We start from the raw sequence: 16,951 nt of genomic DNA, 5'->3' as shown, positions 1-16,951 counted from the left end.
GTTCGGAAGGTTGGAAGTTCAAATCCCGCTCTCGACATAAACATCACAGGTTGAGTGGTCTGATCCTCTGACACACAGGTTGGCGGTTCAATTCCAGCTCCTACAGATGATGCTGTTGTTGTGTCCTTGGGCAAGATACCTAACCCACCTCGCCCCCAGTGGCTGCGTAGACTGGTGTACGAATGTGTGTGTGAATGGGTGAGTGGTTCTTGAGCGCCTGGAAAGTGGAGAGCCATTTAAAAATATGACAACTTAGGAGAGATGAAATTGCTCATAGTACAAATTCATGTCTTTAAGGTGTTTTTAAGATAAAAAAAATACAACATGGTTTAGGATAATGTCAAACTGCGAATTTCAGGCAAAATAAAACCATCTCCAAGCATGGTGGACGTTACACCAGAAAAGTTGTGCACCACATTGTGCACCTTCAAACTCTTGTGGTGGTTTCAGATTCTTGAATGTGATGATACTCTCAGATGAGGCTCAAGAGCCAGTTTTCCCTATTGATTATAGTAAAAGAAAAATTAAAATCTGTCAACTGGACAAAACGTTCTAGGAGTGAAGACGGTTCACTGCTCATCCAAGTTCTGATCAGACTGCTGGTGGATACTGCCTTATATCTGTCTGAAGGGAGGAGATGAAACTAACACACCTATTGTTTACAGTTACTGTTTGTAGGCTAGGCCCTAACTCTAAACAAAGAAAACAAAAGGGCTAGCCAGTATGCTAATAAGTGTGTGAGCTCCCATTAGGGGCCAGAATGATTATGCTAAGTATGACTCAGGCACAGTTCACATTTAGTGTAGCTCATTAGACCCAGCCTACAAACAGAAACTGTAAACAATAGGTGTGTTAGATTTAGTGTAGTAGCTCCTCCCTTCAGACAGATATAAGGCAGTGTCCACCAGTGATCTGACCACAACTGAAGAAGTGGCTTGGATGAGCAATGAAACGTTTTCACTGCTGTTACAATTTTTTGTCCAGTTGACAGATTTGAATTTTTCTTTTACAATGGATCAGACCTGGACGACTGAGGGATCACACAGACCTACTGATTACATTGTATTTATCGGTGAAATATGCAAAAGGTAAATTCACAAATGTAGAACCTTATGTCTATTAGTGCCCGGCCCCGGGAACTGACTACAGTTCAACACAAATGATTAACACTTAAACAATATTTATTATTAGCCCCCTTTCTGTGTTAAACATTATTGGTCGATAGAATGTTGTGATGTCATCTGAATCCCAGCAACAAGAGCGTTAGAACCGGTCAAATCATTGCTTCAAGTCAAACAAATCATAATGAAAAGCTCCCATGGGACAACCTGCTGTCATTCAAAGTGGTGGATGGATGGGTTGGAGTGATGCTCTCTGACTCCTATGGGATATGAAAGGTTAAGCTAAATACCACTGGCCTGGACTAACGCGTTGCAGGCATTGCAGGGGAGATGTATTGGGGCATCCATCAAGGTTCAGTCCGATTTTTCATCCCCCCCTCCCCCATTGAACGACTATCTACAGCATTAATATTAGAGTATGCAGAGCCACACTTTAAGGCACTATCCTGGGACCAGAGGATGTGAACTAGTGCTCCCCAGGGACCAGTGGCTCAACTCTACAGCTTTTGTGCGCTCCCATTACTAGAGACAGATATCACTAAACTGCTGAACAAACAGCCCATTTGGTCATTTGCATATATTACGGTAATGGAAAGAGAAAAATGTATCAATAAAAAAGAGCAGCTATTAAAGACTCCACTCGGGCTTATCCTCACACTGTTGCTCCCATACATTTTAATACTAAATGGTACTAATAATTTCTCAAGTCTGTCGCATATTTCTTTAAAAAAACTGCCGGATAAGCTATATTTTCTGCTGATAAAAATGTCAATGTCTATTAATACACAATATTCCTCACTGCAATTATTGTGTAATCGCATGCCAGTATTTATTTTCCTGTTCTATTAATAACTAAATGTTAACTATGTTGCACATTAAGCAGAATTAACCTAATGATGCTCCTAATACAGCTGGTAAACAGACTTCTTATGATGGTCAACAGTGTTTTTTGCAGAGGCAAATTAGTTTAAGCTCATTACTGTTTTAAATTATGAATGTAGATTGCTTAGTGTAGGTTGCCATGTAGGAGTTTAATTTCAGACCAAAGATGCCATGTAAAAAAAGCCAATGAATGCAAAAAATAATTAAAGGTAAAGGTCTGGAGGTGGCAGGTAGTGGAAGATTTTAGTCTATTTTGTGGCTAAAATTACATGTTGTTGCTTCAAACACATTTTCTTTAATATACGCTAGTCAAACTCCGCTCTGTCTTCACATATAAAAGCACAAAATTGGAAACACCAGTCATACGGTGTTAAAATATGTAAACATAATTCATTGTTGAACGTTTAATTACAACCATCACGCTGTGGGGCCCATACTACATGTAAAATACCTCACAGTGACAGCGGCCTCCTCAAATTAATCTTAGGGAAACGGTTGACAGGAGCAAGAGTGAAGCTTCGGCCCCTCTGCGCTCCGGCTGCCAATGACTCCTATTCTGCCTCTGTTACACAAACAAGCCTCTATACTGCCTCATTCATCACGCGGGCCAACCGTCAACACAATGCAGCTTCACTTAACTTTTTCAGGGTTGCCCAAGCATCAAATGTATGACTTTTAGAGCCTGTTGTTCATCCATCTGTCACGTTTCAAGGAGCCAACATCCCCTTTTTTAATCCCGTGACAGAGAGGTTTTAAAAAGGTATGTCTGTCTTGGTATGTCGCCCGTCTCGTGTGTACCAGAGAAAAATGTCAACCCAAAATATACAGCGGAGTACAGCGCGCTGGCATTGTTCGAACACTTAGGCACAAGGCAGATTCCGGTTCTACATAAGCCCACTGCAAACACTCCCAGTTAAAACCTCGGCAAATCAAGCACAGTTTGCGCTTTATCTCTTCATCTTCCTGTTTGCTCGATGAGTCTGTGCTTTTCAGTTTCATCTGCGCCCGCTCACACAAAAGCAGCCAGCACCTGATTTCAGAGGTGGTATTAAGTGAGAGAAAACATTATCTGCGATGACAGACTTGTGAGAAGTGGCTTGTATTTACTCGCACAAACTGTGTGTTCAAGCAAATGGGCCACTGCTCCTCCAAGGGCTGAAAGGAAAGGCGTAATCACAGTCGATTTCTGCAGAGTGGTTAATACAATGAGACTAGCGCAGTCATACATCTGCCTTTGTTATTACACGGCCAAGGGTATATGTGATGAGGCCTGTACATACACAAAGTGAGGTTGAATTTGAAGTGTATTCTTGGAAAGCCCCTTGAGCTATACAATCTCATTCTGAATAGGGACTATATGTGGATCTATATGTCAAATTATGTTACTCAATTATGAGTAAAACATGTTTATACCCAAAATGACTATAAAGGATACTACATAATACTTTGTGGATCTGCTTTAGGCTTACAATGATGCAGCTAAGTCTCCTTATGCCTGAACTCCTGTATTCTTGTTGTCAGACGTGGTTCAGGTTAAATGAAGGATGAAGAGGGAGGAGGGGTCTTTGAGGTCACAGCCAATCCACCTGTGTGAACCTTTCTCAGGGCGGGAAGACAGAGGAGGGGTTACAGACAGGGGAGGGCCGCAGACAGGGGAGGGCCGCAGACAGGGGAGGGGCTACAGACAGTGCATGTTACACTATATCTCTACTTCTCCGTTTTCTCTCACTCCAGACTGTAGCTCTCAGAGGAGCATGGGAATCAATACTGACATCGGTGGGTAGAGCTGCCTGCTCTGCCTGGGAGTCCCCACCAGGGACATTTCAGCTTCACTTTTTTAATTACACAAATTTAAGAGCCCCTCTTTGACTGGAAGCAGATTGGTAATGTGTTAGAAAGCTATTACTCGACTACCACCCAATGTGCAAATTCAACCTCAATAAATCTTCAACCAAAGGAAGGAAAATTCAGGTTAAAAACAGTCCTTTGTGCTAGTGCCTAACATACGGGGACACCTACTCATTTGTTCAAGGACTAGTGAGTAAATCTTTTATATTCTAATAATGTCTGAGAGAAGATAAAAGGAACCAATGTGCTGTTTTTGTCAGAAAAGTCACCTTTGCCTCATGGTATTGACAAATAGACTTGATTTCCACCATTGATCACACGTATAGAGCCAGGACCTTCCTCTCAGAAAAGGGCATTCAAGAAAGTGCAGAGACATGGCTAATTCAATTTGGGAGCCCAGATGTTGGGCTTTAAGTGAAACACTCTGTTATCGAAACAGGAGAGGTGCCACAAGAGAAGATAGTGCACGGATGGCTGTGTAGAGGCTCATGGCCAGGCAGAAGATAACATCGGGGATAGGCGATAAGTTGGTGCGAGGGGCTGGAGCCCCTATTAGAGTCCCCAGGGGACAGTGATGGCACAGGCCAGTAAAAATAGCCATAGGCATGATTTCACTCCAGGGACCAGGGAGGAGGGAAGACAGAGATCTGATCAACACTGCACAGCAAGGCAGCCGCAGCCCGCTCCATTCCACAAGTTCCCCTGGGTGCCACCTATCACACCAAGTGACTTAAACTGCTTACCTCTGGCAGGGACAACAAAAATAGCACTGCCTTTACCTCGACCGTGGACAGATACAGCGGCCTTCAAACATCTTACCTATTTCTCTGTAAATAAATTAACCTCCATACTGGCACCTATTAAGGATATAGACATCTTCTCAACAAACTTGTCTTGTGGGTCATCAGTCTTGGGGAAGTTGGTGATGTCATTCTCCAGCCTCTGGATGTGTCGCTCCATTGTCGCCAAACTGCTCTTCAGGATCTCAGCCGATACTGTCAAAACAATACAACACAAACTCTGTTACAAAACAAGCCAGTTTTATTTCAGAAACAGCAAGAAGGGAAAAAATAGCACTATTGAACACTCTCCATGCATAAATGACTGTGGTTATGTTGGGACATGCTACTCATTGCATAATCCATTTGTGTGGCCTAGAAACCCTGGAAGCATATGTGTACAGTGTGCTCATTAATCACAATGTAATCACTGCTGCTGGAGATGCTGTTAAATCCTCGGCATTTAGATCAGACCTTGGACTCCTGACTTCAAACAGACTGGTCTTATGGGATCAAGTGAGACACGGGCCAGAACTCAAGCCGTGTGTAAGGCTGTAATTCAACTGATGCACAAACATGGGGATCTAACAAAATGACTATTTTAGATGCATCATACAGTATGTTTAATACTGTTCAATTTGTACATAAATCATTGTTGTTTTTCTTTTAAATACTATATGTATACATACATTGTATGTATTTTTTTTATTCCAGTCAAGGTTATTTAAACAAAGAGCGTAGTTAGGAAGGGTTTTATCCATAAAAATAACCTAGTCCAGGTTGAAATATGTACTGAAACAGAGACCCCAAAGTTATCAACTATAGGGGACAGCAATGTAAGGCCCCTGAAAATAAATCCTTTTTATGTCAGGACTTAATAATGTCTAATAACACTGACCTGCTTTTTATCACTGAAACTTGGCTAAGCCCAGGCTATGATGCGCCACTGAATGAAGCATGTCCTCCAAATTATTCATGTATCAGTCAACCTCGTTTGTCTGGTCGTGGTGGAATTACTGTTTAGCTTCTGACTTTATTAAAATTGTTGAAAAATTTAACTCAACATGTGAATGCTGGAGCATTCACATGTTGAGTTAAATTTTTCTCCCTCTAGAGGACATACTCCTGACCTAATATTATCATATTCTATTTCAATTGAAAATGTAGACATTATTGATTTTATCATGTCCGACCACAAAGTTGTATCCAACTTGAATTCCCTGCCTTACCTCTCAAGCTCTCACTCGTGGACCTTTACACCAAACTGGTGCTGACCTATCAAAAAGTTGTATCTAATCTGATAAGTCACAATAGCCATGATTCAAGATTAATAAAAAAAAATGCCTCCACAGTCCTTTGTTCAGTTCAAAAATAAAATAGAGATAAGGCATATTATCACCCCACCTATGGACAATGCAGATATTTTGTGTAAGCCCAGTTCTAAATAGCTCACTATTCATATAAACTCCTCTAGCTCTCAGACGTCATACCCCCAAAGTTCCTAAAAGTCATTTTCCATACAACTGGCCCTCACTTGTTCTCTATTGTGAACCGCCCCGTAACTACTCCCTCAATTCCCTGCCTCTCTCAAACATGCGGTAGTACGACCACTTCTTAAAAAGCCAACACTTGGATTGATTTAAATAACTTTAGGCCTATCTCAAACCTGCCATTTATTTTAAAAGTACTACAAAAATCTTTTTCCTCTCAACTAATTGCCGACATGTGACCATAGTGACCACGCTTATACAAGTAACAAATTATCTGAAACTAGCAGCACACAGTGGGGCAAGTTCCATCTTAGTCTTGCTTGATCTTAGCTCAGCCTTTGATACTGACTAAGACTCTGTTAGAGACTGGAAAGCTGGGTGGGACAATCAGGCACAGCACTCACATGACTCATCTTATTCATCAAAACGGTCTTTTTCAGTAATAATGGGACAATTCTCATAATCTTTAGCACAACTTTCTTGTGGCATTCCGCAAGGGTCAATTCTAGGTCCCATTTTGTTTACAATTTCCATGCTTCCAATTGGTCATATTTTTGTAGAAAACATAATATTAATTTCCATTGTCTTCTGGCTAATAATGATCCTAATGCTTTATCACGTGTTTCAACTGTCTCAACGATATAAATACCTACATAACCCAAATTGTTTTTCACTAAACAATTCTAAGACAGAAAATCGACCATAACCAAGAATTAGAATTAAGAATTTATTGTCCCTGGTAAAACAAATTCCATGCAACCTGGGGGTAAACACAAATTCATATTTAAAAAAAAGAAGCTTAAACTTTACACAAAAATTACAAAAATTTAACATTTTCTTTCACCTGCTCACCTAGATTAAAAATGTTCACGCTCTTGTCACTTCAAGGATAGACTATGATCTCTGAAACGTCTCCAAATTGTACAAAACTCTGCGGTAAGACTGTTAAAAAGACACATAAGCACATTACAGTGATACTAGCCTCCCAACACTGGCTCCTTATCAACTTCCAAATAGATTTTAAAACTGTATTCATAACTTTTAAAGCGCTTATACTGCTGACCTCTGCCCATATGTTCGTGGTCACTCACTTCGTTCTTCAGACCAAACCCCCCCATACTAGAGCGGACCGTGCCTTCTCTATCAGAGCCTCAAACCTACAGAATTTCTTACCTGAGGAACTAAGAACGACGGTCTCTGTAAGTTAAAAAGGCACTTCTATAAAATGACATCTGTACAGTAGCACGGTTATTTTTTACTCTGTACTGAGCTGTTTTAATCTGTGAGTTGTGCCTGCTTTTTAATCTGCAATGAAACCGCTTTGAAACAGTTAAGAAAAGCACCATATAAATAAAGTTATTATTATTACTGTTATTATATTTTTTGGAATTGTTTTATTATGTAGTAGAGGACCTTGAAGACAATAATACTACTGTTTACTACGGTAGCAACTAATAGGGATCATTTCAAATAATTATACAAATAATTCAATAATTACAATAAATGATGGCGAGTGATTACACGGGAATGTTATTAAACTACTTTATTAAATGAGTTGCATAAAAACCAAGCCAATAACTGACATAGTGGATTTAATGAAAAAGAGAGCCCTATGATAACATGATTCTATGCTTTATTATAGTTTAATTAAAACACTGCATGAGCTGAAACTGAAAAGTACAGACCAATAAATCGACTGCCGCGCACTGTAAGTGGCCTTATAAAAAAAGTCAATGTACACTCCCAGCCACTGTTCATAAAATTACAAATTAAACTGTTATGTGAAGAGCCTAATAGATAACGTCCAGCTTTTTAAAAAACTAAGTAATTCTATCAAACTAACCTCTTAACACATATATCTGCTAATCAAATGTGCGCAAATATAACTACAGAACAGCAAATAAGGTCTAATTTGACATAATTTATCATGTTAGATGCGCACGAACAACTGCACTGGTATTGTGGAATTCAAAAGAAGAAATCAACGGTGGAAAGCCAAGCTGCCGAGAGACCTGACCTGACCTCAGTGACACGAGGGTCAATCCAGTCTTGCATTACATCAATTTCACTGCTTTGATTCGCTCTCTATTCTCATTTTCAGATGATAGAATTGGACAGTCGCATTGTGGATCTATTTTGTTCTCCAAGCTACACACACACACACAAACACACATAACAGTCTGCCACCATAACCCTAGAGACACTACAAAAAGCAAAAGGGCTGAGGTCAGTGTCATTATGAGACGTTTGAGAGAGAGGAAGAGAGGGGGGACATATTGGACCCTCCTCCCCTCTCCACAGTTCTTCTCACCGGGGGAGAGGAGTGGGAAAACCACACTATCACATGACAGGCGTCTTCACTGAAAGGCCTCATGCTCTTGTCACTATGATCTCAGTCTCGCTAATGGCTGCAAACAAAATGGGCAACTGGGGATGGATGGATCAATGCTGGAGAAGACACTGGTAAAGTACTTACAGGAGTGTTGGGTAACATACTGCCCCGGTACATGTATCTGATGTGATTGTTAGGAGTATGTTTGAGGATTTTGAAGCACCGTTTTTGTGTGTTGAGATATTTATTTCAATATTTAAGGATCTGGACATAAGCATTTCAGTAAGGTTTAGTAAAGTTTGAGTCATAAATAAATACTGAATAGTAAATAGTCACATTTTTATACAGCGCTTTTCTACTTTCAAGGCACTCAAAGCTCTTTACATTAAGGAACCATTCACCTATTCACACACACATTCATACACCGGTGTACACAGACAGTGGGGATGTGTGTCTTGCCCAGGGACACAATGACAGCATTAATCTGTGGGAGCAGGAATTGCACCATCAACTTGTCAGTCCGTTTCCATCAATGTTTATGTCAAGAGGGGGATGTGAACCAAAAACCTTTGGCTCTACCAGCTGAGCTACTGTGGCCCTTAATTGTTTTATTTTTCTGCTACATAACCGTCTCTATAGAGATGCTTTGACATGAATGTTCCACAATATGGAATTAAACGTGTCAGTCTCCACAGAGACAAGCAGATGACACCATCAGACCAAGTTACAGGTCAGATCTGTGAGATGACCCACTCATGCTTTTCAAGATGTTTTTGAACAATAAAAACACCGCAAAGCATTTATGACTCTATGGAGACAAGTAGGTGGCAGAAAAGTTGCATAGTGCACCTTTAATGATACATTTTGCTGACTTGGACAATCTCAGATGTCAATGTGATGATGTCAAGAGAATGATATTGTAAATATAATGAACATGTCAGATAAGATACTTTTATACTGACAACAGATAACACAAGTTTGTATGACAGTTACCTGAAGAGATGGGTCGTCCATGCGGTTTAATTTTTTTATTTATTTGTTTTTTTTTTATAAAAGTCTGCTTGTCTTTTGATAAAATAATATACATTAAGTTAAGGAGCAGTGGTTGCTTTTATAGTCCGGGGGAGTCAGAATGCAGAGCGGATTCATCTGGGATATCATTAGTTAAATTACCACCAAAATAACATTGCTATCTTCAAGGGAGCAAACATAGAAAACGGGCTTCATCCGAGTACACTTCATAAAAGGATCAAAGGAAAGAGGCCATTTTACAGTCTGTCCCTCCAGGCAGATGGGAATTCACAAACATGCTAAATTTTACTAATGACCACTACCAGTGCTTCCTGCCAGAGTGTCACTGACACAGAACAGTATTAATCTGGGCCTATAGGTCTCACAGTCTTATGCAATGTTGGCTTCACTAAGTATGCAAAATAAAGTCTTAAAATTCACTTAATTGCTTCATGTAGACTCTAGTTAACTAGGTAAGCATTTGGTCTTGCCCTGTATTCTCCCCTTGGAGGTTTCTTGGAGGTTACAAATGCATTACAATCGCACTTTATTTTATATATAAAATGTGTTTGTAACTTATATGTTTTTAAAGGCACTATGTCTGATTTACCGTCTTAAAAATGAGAAAACAACTACGTTTTTTTAATATATGGTTTGCAGTGTGTATGCATTCATAGAATCCTAATTATTACCCGCAATGAGATCATAAGCATGTTTCACAACTTCTAGAGAGCAGAATTTTGCCATCACAGTAATGCTAATAACAAACATTAGCATGCTAACAGAAACATTTCTTTTTATCAGAGGATAAAACACTTTATAATTAAATACATACAACACACAGTGACTGTATTTTGACCTTAACAGTTACTTTCACAATATACATCAGTAATGTGGCAAATTTTGTTCAATAAAAATTAGGTATAGCCCCTTTAATATCATTACATGTCTAATACCTACAGATAATTATCGCTCCTCTCTTCATGTAAATACACCAGTTCAACCCGGCTAATATGAAGATTAAGAGTGGGCTGATCTATTGTATTCATACAGTAACCTTGACTGTTTTATGTTTGTAAGAAAACTGCCCTAATAATTTCATTTATTTATTTTATTTTACATGCACATAGCTTTTAGTTATCGGCTATTTCTACACCAGTACAGTACTCCACTTGCACCCCTGGCAAAAGCTATGGTAATGTAAGCAACTTTGAGTTTTGAAACTTTCTGACACCGTGACATGAATAACTTGCACCCTCCAGTAGTATTTTTTCAGTGGTTTTATTCAATGTTTTTTGTTGATTTTCACTCTGGTTTACTCAAGAATGCCAAGGCAAAGTAGAAAGCACTGTAAACTTTAGAACACTTCAGTATATCCTTTTGACATAAATGGTTTATATACTTATAGTCGGTAATATAAGTAGCATTATATTTCACATTTGTTACACTTAAGACTACAAAAGAATGAGTTGGTGTCCACTTTTGATTAAACAGGCAGCGGATGAAAAGTACTTGCCACTATAATACCAAACAATAATAATGTAAGGAAGCACACTTTACTTGATACTTTCTTTTACATGCAGTCAAACGGTTCAAAACAATTAGAAGCTTAAGAGCGCTGCCCGCCTAGCATAAAGAAATCAGGGTTTAATCAATGTACTATTACAAACAAGAATGACGTTGAGCGGACTAAGGTCATTTATGAAGAAACTTGCCAATTAAACAAGTATCATATGTACAAAGAGTACTTGTGCCGCTCTGCTTGTGTACAAGTCTCTTCATGGTCTAGCACCAAAGAACATCTCCCACATGTTAGTGCCATATGAACCATGTCACACTCTGAGGACTTCAGGGACCGGCCTCCTGCTGGTGCCCAGAGTCAGGACTAAACATGGAGAATCAGTGTTTCAGTTTTATGCAGCTAAAACCTGGAACAGTTTAAACAATTTAAATCCAGGCTGGAAACGGTTCAGTTTAGCTGTGCATATGACTGAAAAGTTTTAATTGTATGTTTATTATTTGTGATTATTTATGTTTTGATTTGTGTGATTTTAATGTCTTTCTTATTCTGTAAAGACCTTTGAATTACTTTTTGTACACATTGTGCTGTACAAATAAACTTGCCTTGTGTAAATATGTTCAAGAGAGTGAGTAGGACGCTGATGAGGTGAGGAACAAGGTGAAACCACTTCTGCATATGTGTCAGTGTATAGGCATTTCAAGAGTAATAAGTGAAGAAAATACACATTTAAATGGAAATGTTCCCAAACTGTGAAATTTGTCACTATCGGCTCAATTCACAGCACAGACGCTGGTGACAGTTATGATGTTAGCACTACTATATTTACATGAATTATTTTCATTACACAAATTATTCTCATTACACAATAGTAGTGTTGCTTAGGTTTAAACTACAGTGTGCATTTGCAAAGCGATGTACATTATATAAACGTAACAAAAGTTAGCACATCAGTCAGTTATTTATTGATTAATTATAAATTTTTTGGTATAGACTGTTGGTGTTGGTTTCTACACAGGTTAATTTAAAGATTCATAATCAAGACAATAACTAGAGACCAAAGAAGACATTAAAGTTTAAGAGCTAATTTGTGATAATGATGGTAAATCACACAGCAGGAAGTATGCTCCTGCTGAGCATCTCACAGGCGCAGCATCTTCTGCACTGCTAATATCAAGTTAATAAGGCTATAGAGGAAAAAAAAAAACAAAACAAAACTCCATAGCTGAATTTCCCTTGAGATAAAATAAAAAAGAAGTCAAACAATAGGACAATCTAACCATATGTGCAAGGAGAGAGGTGAACAAATTGTTGAGAAAGGGACAGGATGTGCGGACAGCAGGGTGACCTTGGAGGGCCAGCACACATCAGCTACACGGCTTTATCCATCACATGACACTTGAATTGCCTATTGATCAGTTTACAAAAACACAATGATTAAGTGCATCTACTTTAAATGCTCAGAGCTTAATATAGAACGACGGGAAGGTTGACGAGCCTGGAAGGAAAAAAAAACAAAAAAAAACACAGCTTGTTGATGGCACCTTCAAGTGAATTGGAAACGAGAAGGCGACTTGGAGACAAAAGCATAAACATGAGTGTACGTGTCCCCCTTTCAGCTAAAATCAAAGACGTAGCGCAGAACGTGATATTGTTTGCCTTGACAAAGCAGCCCGCATTGTTCTCTGTGATTACCTGGGCTCACGCAATGTTAAAACAGCAGAAACAACAGAGGTGGTAAATGAGAGAATTTTACGGACAAGGAGGAAACCAAGGTGCACATTATTAGCTGTGAATAGTCGGGGTTTGCAACTCTATATGGGTGTGTGTGTGTGTGTGGGGGGGGGGGGGGGGGGGGGGGGAGTATCGTGACAACACTAGTGCGTATAAATCTGGTACCTCTGCTTTATAATCAAATCTGCCACTAATTGCACATGCACACCAAGAAGCAAATCCTTTTACGTTTGCCCTATTTCCTCTTTTAATTTGCATTTACTTGAAATCCGCAGATAAAAGCCGAGATGATAATGAGGGATTTGTCTCACTGCAAGACAGAAATCATATGGTTTTAAATACATAAAGGTAAATCAGCAAATGGCAAAGCGCTAATCATAATTATAATCACATTCAACGGGAAAAAATGTAATTACTTTTAAAACAGGAACAGCTATACATTATGGTAAAAATGGTAAAAAAACTTTTGAGATAATGTAGTGTCGCTCTTTCATACATGAGCTTTTTATTTACTTGTGCTGATTATAGAGGCTACAGTTTGGTTATTTAACAGTGAATGTGCTAACGATGTTTCATTCCCACAGTGTCTCTCAGCAGGAGTCGGTCCATGTTATTTACATGTAAATTACCTAAAGTAGCCTATAAACTTAAGACCAAAGCACTTTAGCTAGCCAACTTGTGCTTTAAACTGTTCTTCTTACTTTGATCACATCTTTGCATCTGTGAGTATGCTGAATATTCGTTATGCCCAGATAAAAAATAATAAATTGACTACTCTGCACAGCAGTAGTACACTTGACTGTAGATCTATTAATATCACCATAGTACTGCACTGTAAATGAAAAATTCAAATCTGTCAACTGGACAAAAAGTTGTAGGAGTGAAGATGTTCCCTGCTCACCCGAGCCACTGCTTCATTTCTGGTCAGATCACTGGTCACTACCTTATATTTGTTTGAATGGAGGAGCGAACTACACTGAAACTAACACACCTATTGTTTACAGTTTCTGTTTGTAGGCTCGGTCTAATGAGCTACACTAAGTGTGAACTGTGCCTGAGTCATAATCATTCAGGCCCCTAATGGGTGCCCTCACACCTATTAGCATACTGGCTAGCACTATTGTTTTCTTTGTCTTGATTTGGGTCTGAGGATGTAGTTATAAATAGGAGATAAATGATGTCTAAGGCCCCATTCATGTTTAAGGAAGGACTGTCTTTCCGAACAAAAATTGCTTGAACAGGAATCCACCAGTGATCTGACCAGAACTGAAGAAGTGGCTCAGATGAGCAGTGAAACGTCTTCACTCCTACAACCTTTTGTTGTTGAATTTTTCGTTTATTATGGATTATACCTGAATGACTACACAGACAGTACTACTGTCACAGTAGTACTGCATTATAACTTATTCTTCTGTTTTGAGCCAGCCAGGCAAAAAAACAAAACAAAAAAAAACACAGAATGCCGAATAGTATTTATGTTGAATTATAAGACTATATTTAAAAATGGCTTTACAATGTAAGGCAAACCTTATATTGATGTGCATTTATATGCAGGTCATTACTGTGTTTCTTTTTCACTTTCATCTTAAGACATATGTCAAGTTAATATGCTATACTTAAAAAAGCTGTAATCAAATAGTTGCAATGAAATTGCTCAGCCTCATAAATAGCTAGGAATGTACAGGTATTACAAAAAGGTGTACATAAAAGTACCTTGCACTGATGAACAAATGCTTGGATGAAACTATACGTTGTGGAGGGATTTCAACTAGAAACAATTTATTTTAGAAAACCATAGTCAGACACCACTACCACATACAAAACAAAAAAAATAATCCAAAACATTTTATATGACCACAATTAACAAAAAAGGTATACAACTTTTGCATGTTTGCATAACTTTTGAATCCACCCCCCTAACACTGCATCTGTGCATCTTTGAGCTGCTGCCATCTTGCCAGTTTGCAGCTTCGAAGCTATAAGCAAACACCTGCTCTTGTCGTCTATAAAAGGCTTAATCAAATTTCTTGGATGTGATTATGTGTTGACTATTGCAGAACATAATAAAGCAGCACAATTATTTCAAATAACCGTATCCTGCCAACAATGCCATAAAAAGTCAGCAAAGTTATAGTTTTTCTTTCTAATATTCTTAATGCACAGGGTAGGTAATAAAACATGCAACACATGTAGAAGTGGGTGTCGAAAAAGGGGGGAAAAAAAACAAATAATATGAAATAGACATGAAGGGATTTCCACGCCTCTTAGGGACATTACCTTGATTTAGTTTCATTTTCTGGAGCTTGATGCTAACCAGTGGTCACATTTATTTACATAGCACTTTTCCACCTTCAAGGCACTAAAATGGCTTTACATCAAGGAACCACTCCCCCATTCACACACACAGACACATTCATACACCAATGTACGCAGGCACTGACGGTGAAGTGGATTAAGTGTCTTAGCCAAAGGCACAACAACAGCATTCATCTGTGGGAGCTGGAATTGCACCGCCAACTTGTGGGTCAATAGATCTGACCACTCTACCAATTATATTTATGTTGGGAGTCAAGAACCTTCAGATCAGTGGACTAACACTCTACCATCTGAGCTAATGTCACCCATAGTCATTATTTCCTCCCTTCTCTGTACGTTTATTAGATTTTTTTTAACCAGTAGACGGCAGATGTCAAACCTGTGCCCTCACCCCTCACCTGTCCTTTGTTCAGGCTCTGATCTTCTTCTGCCGGGACAAAGCTGGCAGACAGAAGTAACGTAGACAGCATCTAGTGGTGAGGTGTGAGAATACAACGGGGCGGGTCAGACAATGTAATTACAGATGATAGTTTTAAAGCATGATGTTGATTTGATCTAATAATATACAATTCCCATCACGGGGGCCTGACTTCTGCCCCCATAAAGCAGTCAGATCCATACGAATGTTGTGTGTATTCAGATATTAGTCCCCATGAAGATATAAACACCCTCCCGTGTTTATTGGAAAGCGCAGAGCGGTACAAAAATTCCCAGTTTACTGTAAACCTGTGCGCGTATGGGAGGTTGTGTTTACAGTGGGGGTCATGTCTGGGAGACTTTATTGCTTTTGGCAGCCATCAGCGCTCCAACCTCGGTGCCAGATCTCGGGAGGAATTACCAATGCAGTCAATTACAATATATTTTGATGCATGGGAAAGTTTCGACACTGACCCGCGGGTGATGACAATTCCCCCATGCCGAACTCAGTCAGCGCTGGATACTATACGAACCCGGCGCAATAACAAGAATAAGAATACGACCAGGGTTACATGTTGATTTACTCTTCCTCTCCTGACAATCTAGCACCACCTGAACGCTTGTCGTGCACTTACTTGCGGTGACATTTCACGGATATTGTTATGATACCTTTCTGATGTCACAGGGGTAAAAGTATGAGCTGCTGGTGTGCGCTTGGCAGGCTAGAAAGCTATTTAGTGGATGAAAGACACCGTAGGGGACTGTAGCCGCCGTAGCCTGAGGAGGAGTGTAGGCTCGCATGCATTCTAACAAAGTGGATAGGTTGTAAACATAGTCATTACCATCCGCTAATTCATTCGGTTTTAATTGAGCACATTTTGTCAAGCAATTACAAGGTCGGCCACAACTAGCGATAGCATATTTTAATTTGTAATGTGACAATGGCTAGTTTAGTTTAGGCAGTCTGATATACTTTTTGTCATGGCGCCAAAGAAAGGAACTGGTAGATTTTGTATAGATGAGCTGCTGATTTATAAACATGTACATATGTACATACATATTGAGGTGAATTTCTAGTTCGAGTGGTTGTCATCGTATTTGTATCTCATATCGATTTATGAGTGACTTCAGATAAACAGATGAACAATACATGCTGTTAGCTATGGAAAACTCTCTAGATTTTTTTTTTTTCATCACTAGAACTGAGCAACACGCATGGTGGCTAAGTGGCTAGCCTGCACGCCGCACAGTAAGAAGGTTTCAGGTTCGATTCTCTGACCCACATATGTCAAACTCAAGGCCACATCATTTTATGTGGCCCGCGACAAGGTAAATTAAAATGTATGACTGTCTTAAAATGTCAGTTAGGAGATATGCAGTTACACAGTCATATTTTTTACATCTATACAAAATTGAGTGCAACCATTTTGTTCATGTGGCCCTCGGTGAAATTGAGTTCGACACCCCTGCCCCAAGCAATTGTGAAAGTTGCTCCAGTTTAA

The 16,951-nt window shown here is 39.3% G+C and overlaps 1 protein-coding gene across 7 annotated transcripts in view; it reads right to left on the bottom strand.

Annotated features, from left to right (window-relative positions):
* The window catches only part of diaph2 (diaphanous-related formin 2), a 400,637-nt gene that overhangs the window by 128,229 nt on the left and 255,457 nt on the right, over nt 1–16,951 (bottom strand). For all 7 annotated transcript variants that reach the window (XM_055224546.1, XM_055224547.1, XM_055224551.1 and 4 more), the window contains one exon: nt 4,722–4,846. In XM_055224546.1, the coding sequence (XP_055080521.1) occupies nt 4,722–4,846 (125 nt within the window). The remainder of the gene's footprint in view (nt 1–4,721; nt 4,847–16,951) is intronic.

This window comes from Periophthalmus magnuspinnatus, chromosome 10 (genome assembly GCF_009829125.3).
Source record: "Periophthalmus magnuspinnatus isolate fPerMag1 chromosome 10, fPerMag1.2.pri, whole genome shotgun sequence".
Classification (NCBI taxonomy): Eukaryota; Metazoa; Chordata; class Actinopteri; order Gobiiformes; family Gobiidae; genus Periophthalmus; species Periophthalmus magnuspinnatus.
This window is presented reverse-complemented; position numbering and strand designations above follow the sequence as displayed.